This window comes from Vitis riparia, chromosome 6 (assembly GCF_004353265.1).
Source record: "Vitis riparia cultivar Riparia Gloire de Montpellier isolate 1030 chromosome 6, EGFV_Vit.rip_1.0, whole genome shotgun sequence".
Lineage (NCBI taxonomy): Eukaryota > Viridiplantae > Streptophyta > Magnoliopsida > Vitales > Vitaceae > Vitis > Vitis riparia.
In genome coordinates, this window is record NC_048436.1 from 21740743 (window position 1) to 21754810 (window position 14068).

General features: G+C 30.2%; 1 protein-coding gene and 1 non-coding gene across 2 annotated transcripts; both read right to left on the minus strand.

Moving 5' to 3' along the window:
* Positions 1-4119: 4119 nt before the first annotated feature.
* On the minus strand, positions 4120-9063 carry LOC117916459 (formate--tetrahydrofolate ligase). The gene is made up of 5 exons (XM_034832514.1): positions 8752-9063; positions 7800-7949; positions 6201-7376; positions 5137-5283; positions 4120-4605 (listed from the first exon to the last, which is right to left on the minus strand). Exons 1-5 carry the CDS (start codon positions 8914-8916, stop codon positions 4330-4332), a joined length of 1914 nt encoding a protein of 637 aa, XP_034688405.1. The 5' UTR covers positions 8917-9063; the 3' UTR covers positions 4120-4329.
* A 4265-nt stretch (positions 9064-13328) lies between these two features.
* On the minus strand, positions 13329-13401 carry TRNAA-AGC. Its single transcript has one exon. It is a non-coding gene; the product is annotated as a tRNA-Ala (tRNA).
* Positions 13402-14068: the final 667 nt, after the last annotated feature.

The following is a 14068-nucleotide window of genomic DNA, read 5'->3' on the forward strand; positions in this document are numbered from 1 at the left end:
CTCATCCTCCTTATCTTCCATCACAGTCTCAAACTTGTCATCCAATGAATTAAAATCCACACCAATATCTTTTCCTTTTGTACCAGATTTTGAAAATTTTGTATTATCTGTAGCACATGACTCATTTTGCCTTTTCACCTAAAATAAGATATGCACCATACAATAAGATAGCAGAAATATAGAAATAAAATACATGATTTGATTGAATAAACTATAAAATTCAATAAATATATCACTATCATCCAATAAAAGTTGTCTTAAGTTGTCAATCTTGACTATGGTTAAGTTTCATTGATGATTAACTTAACCGAGGTTAAGTTTTCAATTTGAATTTTTGTTTGAACTTTGTATTACAATTGAAACATTAAAAATGACATTTATAGATGAATGTATGATAGTGGAGTTACCTCAATTGAAGGTGGGATAGAATAATCCTTTTTGTTCTTGTTTTCCATTATAGCAGCAGTAGAAGCATATGCAGTAGCTTCAACTGGGTGATCTTCATCTTTTAGGTCATCCATAGTATCATGTTCTGGGGTTGTTGGTTGGCTTAAAATTTCTAGAGGAACACCATTCACTGACCCTAACTTATTCAAATACTTGTAATAATCTTGTTAACATTCCTCCAGAGTAAGTTTAGCAGCGAACACAAAGATAACTATTGAATTCAAGTTAAGTAATTTAATTAACAAACATAGACATATACAAATATGTAAGTGACAACACTATCAAAATATATGGTAAAAAAAATTACTTACATTGCAGTCCAAAAAGATTTGTTGGTGCTCGATGAACCTCGATGTGGAAGTAGCACTCCAATTTAAAATTCGTGGGCAACTCTTAGCAACATGATTAATATATTTCATTCCTATAATTGGAATAGTCTCATACATCCAAACTTGGAAGACAAATGAAAATCCAACTAGACTATATGGCTCATGTGCTATATTACCATTTTGTTCCTTTTTACCTTGGTATTTTGTCACCCGATTCTCCAAGGCTTGTTGCATCCCATAAATTGTTCTTTCATAACAAATCCTACCACATGGATACTTATTAAAAACTTCCAAACAATCAACAAGACCAACCCATTGCATGTTTATTAAATTTTCCCTTCTTTCCCAAGTAGAACATACTCAAGAAAGTACAATAAGGCTAATTTCACCATGTTTTCATATTTAAGATTATCAAGATTTTTATTTTGCTTTTTTTTTTTTTTTTTCACTTCACCAAAAGAAAGAAAAACTTTCTCCAAATGATCATTACGCACTTTGTTTTCACTATTAAAGTAAACATCCCTTATTCTCATTGATGTTTCATTATGCTGAGGAATAGGACCAAAACTTAAACCAGTGATTAATCCAAACTCATCTTCACCAACTCTTAATCCCTTTGAATTTACTAAAAACCACATTTTATCATCCTTCTTTATAAGACATTGACATAATAACATGTGGTGCACAATTTGAGTTGAAAATTTAAGTTATGGCATAAGCAAAAAATGTTCAAAGCAAGAATCCTTGAATCTCTCCAATTGTTCCTTATTGAGCTTCTTTTTAATATTTTCTATTACACTCAGGTGTGATAGACATGCAGCCCTTGATAGGAAGTGCTCTTCTATAGGTATTTTAACTTTAAAACATGTCGAGGGAGTAGTAGTCTATAAATTAAATAAAATTAAGTTAGTAAAGATTTAATACAAAATTATAAATATTATACAATAACTAATTAACACACTCCAGTTGTTCCCAAAATTTTAAAAACATTATTAACTAACAAATTTAACACTACTCAAATGTCATTACATAACATCCCTAAAAAGTTCAAAAATCCTAAAATTTCATAAATTCTTTAAAAACTTATCCTTAATCACATGTCATTGCATGAAATCATTATATATTTTTTATTCACTCTACATACATAATTGACAACAATATATAACTACAAAAATTATAAATATACCATATGTTATTTTGAAATTAATTCAATAGTTCCCAAAATTTTAAAAGTATCAAGTAAAGAACATAGACCTACTCAAACACCATTATATAATACCCCTAAAATTTCCAAAAATCCCTAAAATTTCATAAATTATCTACAAACTTATCCCTAATTAGATGCTATTACATTGAATATATCTAATTCACTCTAAACACATGATTGATAATAATACAAAAAACTAAAACAATATTAATACGCAATTTATTATTTTTCAACACACTGTAATAGTTCTCAAATATTTTCAAACATCAGCTAACAAATCTAAATTTATTCACTCAAAATACATAATTGATAACAATGGAGAACTAAAAAAAATTATAAATATAACAATTTTATACTTTGAATACAATTCAATAAATGCGAAATTTTTCTTTGTGCATTTAACTAATAAACTTGACCATACTCAAATATTATTGTATAACATCTCTAAAATTTTCAATAATTTATTAAATGTGAAGACTACACTCACCGGTTTAGCAGAATCACTTGCCTCTTTTGTTGGTAATTGGGATTTTTGCTCAGTAGCTTTGTATTCCTTTACTTCACTTTCTTTTGCTTCACTTTTTTCCTTCTATTCGCAATTGCCATTTTTGCTTTTTCGCCACTTTTTAAAATCTTTTTCTCCTTTCACTCTTCAATGAACTCATTGTTTCCTTCGTGCTTGGAGATATAATATGGGATAACTTAAAAAAATATAATAACAATTTTTCCAAGGATTCGGAATAAAACAGAGGATGAGAGGATAGACGAGAAATTTTCTAGGGTTTTTGAAGGAATTATGAGATTTTCGTTTTGTGCATCAAAGGAAGATAATGAAATAGAAGAAGATGATGAAAAATGAGGACTCGTTCTATAAATGAAGCAAAAGAGGAAATGACCTTTCTGTTTTGTGCACCAAAGGAAGATAATGAAGTAGAAGAAGATGATGAGAGAAATTTTTTGGAAAATATGAGGAGTCATTCTGTAAATGAAGCAAAAGATGAGAAGTTGTAAGTGTTAGAGAGAGAAAAGGACATTTTTGTCTCAATTGGGTCAACTTTTTTGCTTTTTGACCGGTGGGTTATATTTGCAAATATGAGGGTTAATTTGACCCCTTTAACCAATTAACCCTTAAGGACCTGACTTTATCTTTGCCACTAAGTTCAACATGAGATGAATGAGAGGTTTCAGCAAGGCAGTTGTGGAGGTGGTCTAAGGAATTAAACCTGGAATAATGAGGAAGTCACCAAAGGCAAAGATGAAGCAAATGCAAATTCAAGCTGGTTTTTGCTGAGGTGGTGCTCCAAGCGATACGTGGCGGACCTGGCCAGACTATATCAATCCCCATCATAAAGAGGAGTTTGCTTATGTATTTGGGAACTGCTATTCCAGCCACTTCTACTGGCTTAGTCATTGTACCACCTCCTTCCATTACACCGGTAGCAGAAAAGATTCAATAATGGAGAGTAAAGCAATGATACAAACAGAGCTTCAGAAATTCAAACATCCGATTCTTCCAAGATTTGTATCAAATCCACTTGATTCTCTAAGTTCTAGGCAGCAAGTTAGAGCAACATGGAAAGGTAAATTTAATTGCATCATGAGTTTATATCAGGATTATTTTGTTATGTTTACTAGATATTGTACCTATTTTTTGAAACTGCATGCAATGTTGAATCATCACTCTATAACTTCCTAACTCTATGATTTAGTGCAGGCAATGGCCAACCCAAAGTATGTGATCATGATAAAATTTGAATGAAGAAACATGGAATGATTGATGAAAGCTGCCCTTTAAGAAATTTTCCTCTAATGTGCAAAGGTCAATTGGGTAGATAAAGAACAGAGTCCTTAATCTATGCTTCACTAACTAATCCAAAGAATTTATTTAGGAAAGAAAGCTCATGATGAATTTGAGTTTCTGGATTGCCTGTCAACAAGTTTGCTTGCATAAGAGCAAAGACAAGAATTCAAACTGGGAATTACACCAAAAGGGGCAGGGGTTGATTGACCAAGAAAGGAATAGAGGGCTATTATTTATCAAGGCCAAATAGCCACTGGCTGCTTATAATGAAGAAGAGGCTAGGATGCTCATCAATTACAATAAATGTTAAAGGTAACAATAGTAATTCCAGATCAGTAACAGAAAGTAACAAGATTTCATTTTCTTTATTCTTCAAATGTATGGTTTATTCATACAGAACATGGTCCAGATGGGCAAAACACAATAACAAAAGTTCAACAAACTGAAATGGGGAGGTTAACTCAGCCTTTTTCTGTGCCATTCAATAAAGGCCTCCTTCCAGGGCAGCAGGAGAACCAAACACAGTACCCGAGCTTCCATATGCTTCAAGAAAGCCCAATAACCTTACCAGTGGTTGTGTCGAGATCAATCTCATAAAAGCATGGCCTGGTAGGAAGCCCTGGCATTGTACTCATTGTCCCAACCAAAGGATAAATGAATCCGGCTCCAATGCTCGCCCTCACATCCCTTATTGGTAAGACAAATCCAGTTGGGGCTCCCTTCTCAGAAGCGGTGTGTGAAAATGAGTACTGGGTCTTGGCCATGCAGATGGGCAGATTAGAAAACCCTTGTCTACTGTACATCTCAATCTGTTTCTCAGCCTATTCACACAAAAGAGAGAATTCATGTCAAATGGCAACATTCTGAACTGTTCAGCAAGTTCAAATTTGACATCTGGCAAACTGAGATTGCAAAAAATGGAGTTTTTTCTTGTGATACAGAAATGTGCATAACAAATTCATTGTTTCTTGTGGTTGCAGCACACACAAGCATACAGTGGCAGAATTGGTAACAATTCCATATTTCCTTAAAATGACAGAAAGGGACTTTGTTGGTAAGTTTTCAGACACCATTTTCTTGTAGTGTCTGTGGAAAACCAGCTTCACAACACCTCATCCAAAGGCAATGAGACATTTTCTTTCCTGATTATGTTTTTCACAGAACTAGAGGCCTTCTTTAAAAAATTGATGCCATTTTGCCAATTTTGGAATAGGATTAACAAATGTAAATCTCATTATTCCAGTTCAGCTTCAATCAGAGTCAAAATTGAAGTCTAATAGGACTTCAAAATTTATAACAATTCATCAAGTAATTAGAAAGTAAAATGCTAGAACTTTACTAAAAGAGTCTACCTGTTCTGAGTATTCAACACCGCTGGCACCGTACGACTTGGCTATTTCCTCTATTTTCTCCTTGATACTAATATCCAAAGGATATAAAAACTTCAATGGCTGTGCCACAGTCTCACAGGCTCTTTGAACTGCAATACCTAGGTCCACCTGAGATCATAATTTAAGTTCATCACCCCAATCAATAAACCCATGTTGGAAGGTGTAGAGAAAAATAATGTTTCATCTTCATTTGTACAAGCAGGAGCTAAGGAGCTAACTCTGAATTTAACTACTGCTATTGATGCATGGTTTCCAACTCTGATTTCAACAGATGCAAACAGATATGGAAATTTAATAAGTTAAAAATTCTCCCCCTTTTTAGCTAAAATATCTCTATGTGGCAGATTAAAATGAAGACATAGTAAAGTAGTATAAACAAAGAAAAAGAGAATGGATTGTCATAATAATCAATATCAGAGTTCCAGAAAAAGAGTAATGGTTGTTCTACTAAAATTGGATCTGTGGGAGGTCTAGGGTATCATTAAATATCCCCTTTTGGGACGTGTAATAGTTCTCACTTGTTAAAAAATAGTCTATGGATTTTCTAATGAATTTCTCCTTCCCTTTTCTTTTAATTTTTTTAACAACCAGAGAACCACTTCCCAAAATTTAGATTACAGTGCCAATTCTAATGATGGAAGGTACAGTCTATGAAACTAGTAATACGATAACCACAATAAGATTTCTATACTGATGGGGAATAATGAAATAGAGTAGGAGAAGATGCTTGATTTCTCAATGCAGAATCAAGCAGATTCAAGACATAATTTTTTTTTTTAATCAGAATTCAAGATCCAATGAATATTTACCAGTTACAAGTAGGGACAGTCTAACCAGAGCAGGCCAACTTTAGGGCCAGACAATACCCTAGGTGATGCCCATAGATTAGCTAAAAAAATCGAATCAATGTTGTATTCTATCTTATTTAGTTGTATCTTTTGTGATCATTTATTGCAGGTAGAGATTGATGATATTTTCCTTTTAGTTAAGTAAAACTGATTTGTTAATAGGAATCGGTTACTGACCGCTCCTCGTCCACCATGGGCATGATGAGTACAAACTACGGCATCATAGGCCCCAGCAAACAATGCTGCATTTTTTACTGCATTTAGTTCTGCTTCAGAGTCAGTTGAGAACATGTTCACAGCAACCACAACATTCACACCATAAGCCCTTGTGTTTGAAATATGCCTGGCCAGATTCACACAGCCAACTTCAACCAGAGCAACATTCTCAGTCAGGTAGGCACGGTCAAGGGGCTTCCCAGCAACAACTTCCGGGCCACCACCATGCATTTTTAGTGCCCTAATTGTTGCCACAATAACTGCGCACTGAGGTGTTAAACCACTATATCTGCACTTTATATTCATGAACTTCTCTGTTCCAATATCAGCACCAAAACCAGCCTCTGTGACGACAAACCCACCTGGTCCCACAAGCTTCAATGCAATCTTATCAGCCACAACAGATGAATTCCCATGAGCAATATTTGCGAAAGGGCCGGCATGCACAAGAACAGGAGTTCCCTCAAGAGTCTGCATCAAAGTTGGATTAATGGCGTCCTTCATTAGCACAGTCAAAGCACCTCCAACCCCAAGATCATCCGCAGTTATAGGCTCTCCAGCCTTACTGTTTCCAATCACCATTTTCCCAAGTCTCTCTCTCATATCAGCTAGAGATGTTGTGAGAGCCAAAACAGCCATGATTTCACTAGCAACCGATATATCAAAACCCGTTTCTCTCACCATACCCTTTTCTTCAGGCCCTTGTCCAATAGTAATCTTCCTCAAGAAACGGTCATTGACATCCATAACCCTTCTCCATGTTATAGAATCAGGGTCAATATCAAGCCTGGCAAATTTCTTGACTTCTTCTGATGTAAGATCCTCGGGCTTTGTCTTTGAGATGCCGAGTTTATTCAGGCGCCTAAACATGATGGAACTAAAGCTACGCTTTCCTTCTTTATTTGGTGGACATAACCGGTTGAAGAGAGCCTTATCTGATTGGGATGCCTCATGGAAAATTCGGGTATCAATGGCTGCAGCTAATAAATTGTTTGCAGCTGTTATTGCATGGATATCTCCCGTTAGGTGAAGATTGAACTCGTCCATGGGAATCACTTGACTATAACCACCACCTGCTGCACCTCCTTTAATTCCAAAAGTTGGTCCTTGTGATGGTTGACGAAGGCAGGTGACAACCTAACATCATAATCAGGCAGAATATTGACATTAATTAACAGTTTTACTTGGGGCATAATCACCACAATTGCGTTCGTCAAATTAAAAAATGCATCCATGCAATCGAAGAAATGAATTACTGTTAGAAAAATCTGTAGAGACGGTTTGACCGGTTAAAGGTTAAACTTATCAAACATATCCAGAAATCTTTACCCCAATGCTAACAAGCATTTTGGCTGCATTCCAAAAATAGTAAACAAATACAAACAAAATTAGTTTCTTTATTCTATCATGATTTAGAAAAGAAGAAAAAGAGGTGGAAAACATACACGATAATTGGACGAATCAAGAACTACCCTGAAAAGATTATTCATTAACTACGTGGGAATTTAGCCCAAAGCTGAAAATATAACAATCATACAAATCCAAGAGTACAAAGTCTACCTTTTTATCAAGAAAAGCTCCCAAAGCTTGACAGAGACCAACAGTGGTAGTAGACTTGCCTTCACCAAGAGGGGTTGGTGTAATTCCTCCAACAACAATATAGTACCCATCTCCACTTCCTTGAAGAGCATCTAGCACAGATAGCAACACCTATATATATGTACAAAATACCAAAATCATTCAAATTCTTATTACCAACAAGAAATTAACTATCTGTTTGGGTGCAGAGAAAACTGAGGAAAAGAGGATAAAATAATAAATTTGAATCCCCTGTGCTGTTTCGTATTACTCAGTTCAATCCAAGCTCCAGCCAAGTTTCTTACACACACACACCACCTTTTCGCAATCACCAATCAATGCAAAAACGTAATTATACACACACACACACACCTACCTTTTCTCAGTCTCCAATCAATGCAAAAACGTAATCCACTTGTTTAGCCCAAAAAAGGAACAACAAACGAGTCCAAACTACCAACAAAAAGGCATGATCAATCTGTTTGGTTGCTGGGATAACTGATGAAAATAAGAAAAAGTAATGCTGTTTTGAACTGACCCAGATCAATAGAGCTAACCAAATAATGAAAAAAATAAATAAATTACAATTTCATTTTCGTTCCCTGCATTTTCACAGTCCTCGATCAGTGAAAGCAGAATCTGTTTGATTATCCGATTCAAACAAAAAGAAAAGCGACCAGATTGAGTAACAAAACACTGCCAGCAAATACACTCTCCATTTGATGGCTGAAATTTTGAGAAGTAAAGGAAAAAATTATCAAATATTTTGCCGCAAATTGCATTACCAACTAAAATAAATCAAAACCCAATAGAATTCCCAAACACTGGTCAAAACCAAAAAGGTGGAAAAAAAAAATCAAACAGAAGTGCTGATTTTCTTTACATTTCCCACACTTTCTCACCAACCAAACAGAGCAAGAAAAATAGAAATCACCTTGGCCTTGTACTTTCCATATAGATCGTAATGACTTGGATCGAGATTGAGCTCTTGGGCAATCTCGGAGATGTGAAAGGGCACCACTGAGTTGGCAATATCGATGTCGGCCGGAACAGGGGACAGCACATTCAGTTTCCTATGTGTTTTCGACGATGTACTCATTTTCTCGAGTAATGTTTTTCTTCAGGAGACGAAAAGAAAAAGAAAATTTGGATCTGCAAGTGATTCCTACGAGTCACTCCGCCATCAGACCTTGGAGGGAGGGGGAAAGTCTTATCTAGGAGAGTTGGGAACCGGGAAGATGAATTCTCAATTTTTTCAGACCACATGACATTATTAAATTCTAAATGATTTTACAAATTATTTCCCAAAAAAAGGGAGTATAGATAAAAAGGGAAAATTTTAAAAAGATTTATTCTTATTTTCTTTTTATTATTTAAAATTTTATTATATATTTCTTGAGTGAAAATAATAAATAAAAAGAATAAAATGGATATTTGATAAAATTTTAAAACTAGGATTAGATGTATTTAATCGAAACCTAAAAGACAAATAAAATTAATCATTTTTTAATATTTTTTTTAATCATAAAAAACTTAGAATTAAAAAAAATGAATTAAAATGATAATAGACCAATAAATAAATATATATATATAATTAATTAAATAAAAATAATTTAATTTTTTATTTGTTTTATTATTATTATTTAAATATATTAAACTAAAAATTTATTTCTCACAATGTATTTTATAAAAAGTTATAATATTTATTGATAAATCTTATTTACTACAAGTACATAAATAAATAAAATTTAATTTATTATTCTCATTTATATATATATATATATATATTATATATATATATATATATATATATATATATATATATAACATAAAAAATCGATTTCTTATTAAAATATATCAAAAAATATATTATATTATTTAAAAATTATATTTATTTTAAATATAGAATTTAAAAAATATAAAAATAAAATTGAGACAAAATAAAAATAAAGTGAAATAGATGGGGCGGGTATGAAAAATTTCCCCCCCTCTTTACGTTCGCCCAAATTAAACCTTTTTTTGGGAAGTGGGGTAGGAATTAATTTACATATCATCTTGGAGTTTTAGGTCAAAATTGCCCATTTAAAAAAAAAAAATATAACATTTAGCCACTTTTTGAAACTTATGTTCAAAGTGGTCTCTTTGGTGTCACGTAGGCGCCGTATCATTAAAAAAATTTTTTTTTTCATCATTTTATTTAAAGCCGCAGTTGTCAAATGTAGCTTTATATTTGAATTAAAACCATAGTTGGCAACTGCGGCTTCATTTTTGAACTAAAACCACAGTTGGCAAATGCGACTTTAGTTAATTTTTTTTAATTTAAATTTTAATTAAAAATTATTAAATTACAATTTATGATTGAAATTTAAAAATATACTTAAATAATAAACTATTTATATTTAAATTTAAAAATCTAGTATTACTTCAACAAACATAAATTGATAAATAAAAGATATTATAAATGAATATTTTATTTGTTAATAAATTAATAATCTTAAAATAATAAACTTATATAACATATACATAATATATAAAATTGTATAATTTATTAATTTAAGATATTTAATTTGTTGTTTTTAAGATATTAATTTATTTCGTATTATGATAAATTTATCTTTATCGAAATAATAGTATACTTTTAAGCCGTTTTTTTACTTTCAAATTTAATTAAAAACTATTAAATTATAATTTTAAAATATACTTAAATAATAAATTATTTATATTTAAACTTCAAAATCTAGTATTACTTCAACAAATATAAATTGATAAATAGAAGATATTATAAATGAATATTTTATTTATTAATAAATTAATAATCTTAAAATAATAAATTTATGTAACATATAAATAATATATAAAATTATATAATCTATTAATTTAAGATATTTAATTTGTTGTTTTTTAAGATATTAATTTATTTGTATTATGATAAATTTATCTTTATCGAAATAATAGTATACTTTTAAGTCGTAGTTGGTAACTGAGATTTCAATTATAATTTTTTTTTACTTTCAAATTTAATTAAAAACTATTAAATTATAATTTATTATTGAAATTAAAAATATATACTTTAATTATAAATTATTTATAAGAATTTAGTATTAGTTCAATAAACATAAATTAATAAATATAATATATTATAAATGAATGTTTTATTTATTAATAAATTAATAATCATAAAATAATAAACTTATATAACATATAAATAATATATAAAATTTTATAATTTATTAATTTTAAATATTTAATTTGTTGTTTTTTAAAATATTAATTTATTTGTATTATAAAAATTTATCTTTATCGAAATAATAGTTTACTCTTAAGTCGTAGTTCATATATAGATTTTTTTACAAAATTAGTTAATGAAATTAATTACAAAAAGTCTACTACAAAATGTAATTTTTAATAATTTAATTAAAGTCACAAAAAATATTCACTAAACATTAATATAGTGAAAAATAAAAAACATATATAATCTCACATGGAACCCATGTGTAACTAGATTTTTAAATTAAAATATAAATAATTTATTATTTAAGTATATTTTTAAATTTTCAATCATAAATTGTAATTTAATAATTTTTAATTAAATTTTGAATTTAAAATAAAATTAACTAAGCCACAGTTGACAACTGTAGCTTTAATTCAAATATGAAGCAGTATTTGCTAATTGTGGCTTTAACTAAAATGATAGAAAAAAATATATATTTTAATGATACGGTGTCGGCACAAAGAGATCAATTTGAACATAAGTTTCAAAAAGTGGCTAGATGTTATAATTTTTTTTTTTTTTTTTTCTAAGTGGGCCATTTTGACCCGAAACTCATCAAAGTTGGGGCCAGATGGGAATTACGCATCTCTAACCCTTCCCAATACAATTCCTAATCATTTCATCACTTTTAGTACCATTTAATTGGATCTGACTTCCAACATTTCATTTGACTCACACATCCGCTGACAAGTTCTCATGGCTTAAACTCATGAGCCCCGGCTTTTGTAACCATTATTGGATCAGGTTTTGATAATCTCACACCAAAATCAACTGGTGTGATTGTTTTTTTTTTATATTTTATTTTTTATGATTTATTATAAATTTTGGATTGAATAGAAAAAAACATGATATTAATTTTTTTAATTTTTAATGCTAATAAAAATAAATATCATAATATTTAATACTATTAAATACTATTTAATTTTAAGTTTTAATTTTAACATTAATATCATTTGAGATATTCATCTATCGGGCTTAAAAATAGTATTATCACACCTTAAAAAAAGAGACTATGTCTAATTCAATAATTTAATAATTTTTCATATTTTTTTTTCATAAATAATTAAGGAGATTTTTTTTTTTTTTTTTCAGTTTGCCTCTTTGTTATCTTTGAACTCTAATGTTTTAAAACAAGTTAAAGCTATTTTAAGAAAAATTTGTTATAAAAAAATATTTTTTGAAAGATTCCCAAATCGTGTTCATAAGTTTGATAGGGTGTGAGAAGTTGAAAATTTTATGACTTCATGGCTTTTAAGACAACAATTTTTTCTTTTATTGAATCAAATTCTTAAGATAAGTTCAAAAAATTACCACCATCCAAAACAAATTTTTAAAAGACAAATTAATTTCTACTTAAATTGTGTTTGACAATAATTTTATGAAGTATTTATAACACTTAAAATATTTTATCTTTTAAATATTAAAGATATTAAAAACATTAGTGTACTATTTTAATTTCATAGTACAAACATAAAATAAATTATGAGTCTATTTGGCAACTATTTTTAAAAATTGTTTTCTAAAATAAACTAAAAATTAGAAAAACACATTTGAAAGGTAGAAAACACCAAATAATTTTCAATTTTTAAAAATATAAAAAATATGTTTTCAGATAACATCTTTTAACTGTTTTCAATTATTTTTTAAAAAGAATTTTAAACTCTTCTTAAAAACCATTTTCACTTACCAAACATGCCCTTTACACTTTTTCATCTCCTCACTAAACCCCTTCTTGTTTTGGTTGATTTTTCTTTCTAAAAGAAGTAATGAAAAATGAAGAAATAAAAAAAATGAAGGGAATGAAAAATTTGAAGTGAAATAAAAGAAATTCAAACACTAGTTCAAAATGTAAAAATACTTTATTTTTATTTCCTAAAATGATTAAAGGAAATGAATTAAGCGAAAATTGAAAAAAGGGAAAACATTTTCTTTCTTTTTTTATTTTAAATAAATAAATTTAAGAAAGAAGAAAATATATCTTTCAATTTTTTTCTAATAAAGGAAATAAACACTTTCTTTCTTCTTTTTTAAAATTTTATTCTAAAAAGGAAATAAATTTAATGAAGGGATAAAATTTTTTTTTTTCTTTTTTAAAAATTTCTCAAAAAAAAAAGGAAAGAAACATTTTCTTCATCCTTTGTTATTTACTTCTAAAAGAAAATTGAAGAAAATAAATGAAATGAAGGGATAGGGAAAAGGAAAATATTTTCTTACAAATTCAGGGAAGAGTGAAAAAGAGTTGGAGATGCGGGGTATCGATCCCCGTACCTCTCGCATGCTAAGCGAGCGCTCTACCATCTGAGCTACATCCCCTCGACGAAACGATGCCGTTTATTATTTTATCAAAAAGAAGAAACAAATGAGCTTTCCCGCCAACCAAACAGGTCTGTCGTTCACTTGAGATTGGAAAATAACTAAATACGACTCTTCTTTTTGGATATTACTGGCACTTCAAAGTGGGTTTCCTTTATTTCATTTTTATTTCGGGAAATTTTTGGATTTGGTCAAGTTCAGATTTTCCGGCTAAAGGAAAAATTCTTGACCAGTCCAAAAAAGCAAGTGTTCTAACTCTAGAATTTTCTTTAGGGTTTGTTTATTTCAATGAAATTCCTGGGAAATAAATGGAGCCTACCCTTTAGTTTATCTCTATTTAGGTTGTTGTTGTCCTCCCATTTGGTTGCCGAGAAACCATTAGAAAAGGAAAGAAAAAAAAATCTGGAATCTTTCAACTTCAACCCGAATCTTTTTTGATTGATTTATAGTATGATTTTGTTTGAGCAAAGCCTAGAGTTCAATGCTGCTAGGTTTGGTAAATTTGTATGCATTTTGAGAATACAAAACAAACCATGCTACTTGAACTCAGAGCTCTGGTTCCTAGAGGTCTCTGGTTCATGCCCTTTTTAAGAGCTTTTCGGGTAATTGGTAGTTTAACATGGCATCCAAGCTATAGTCTAGGGTAAACAAGTTGATTAATACAAGA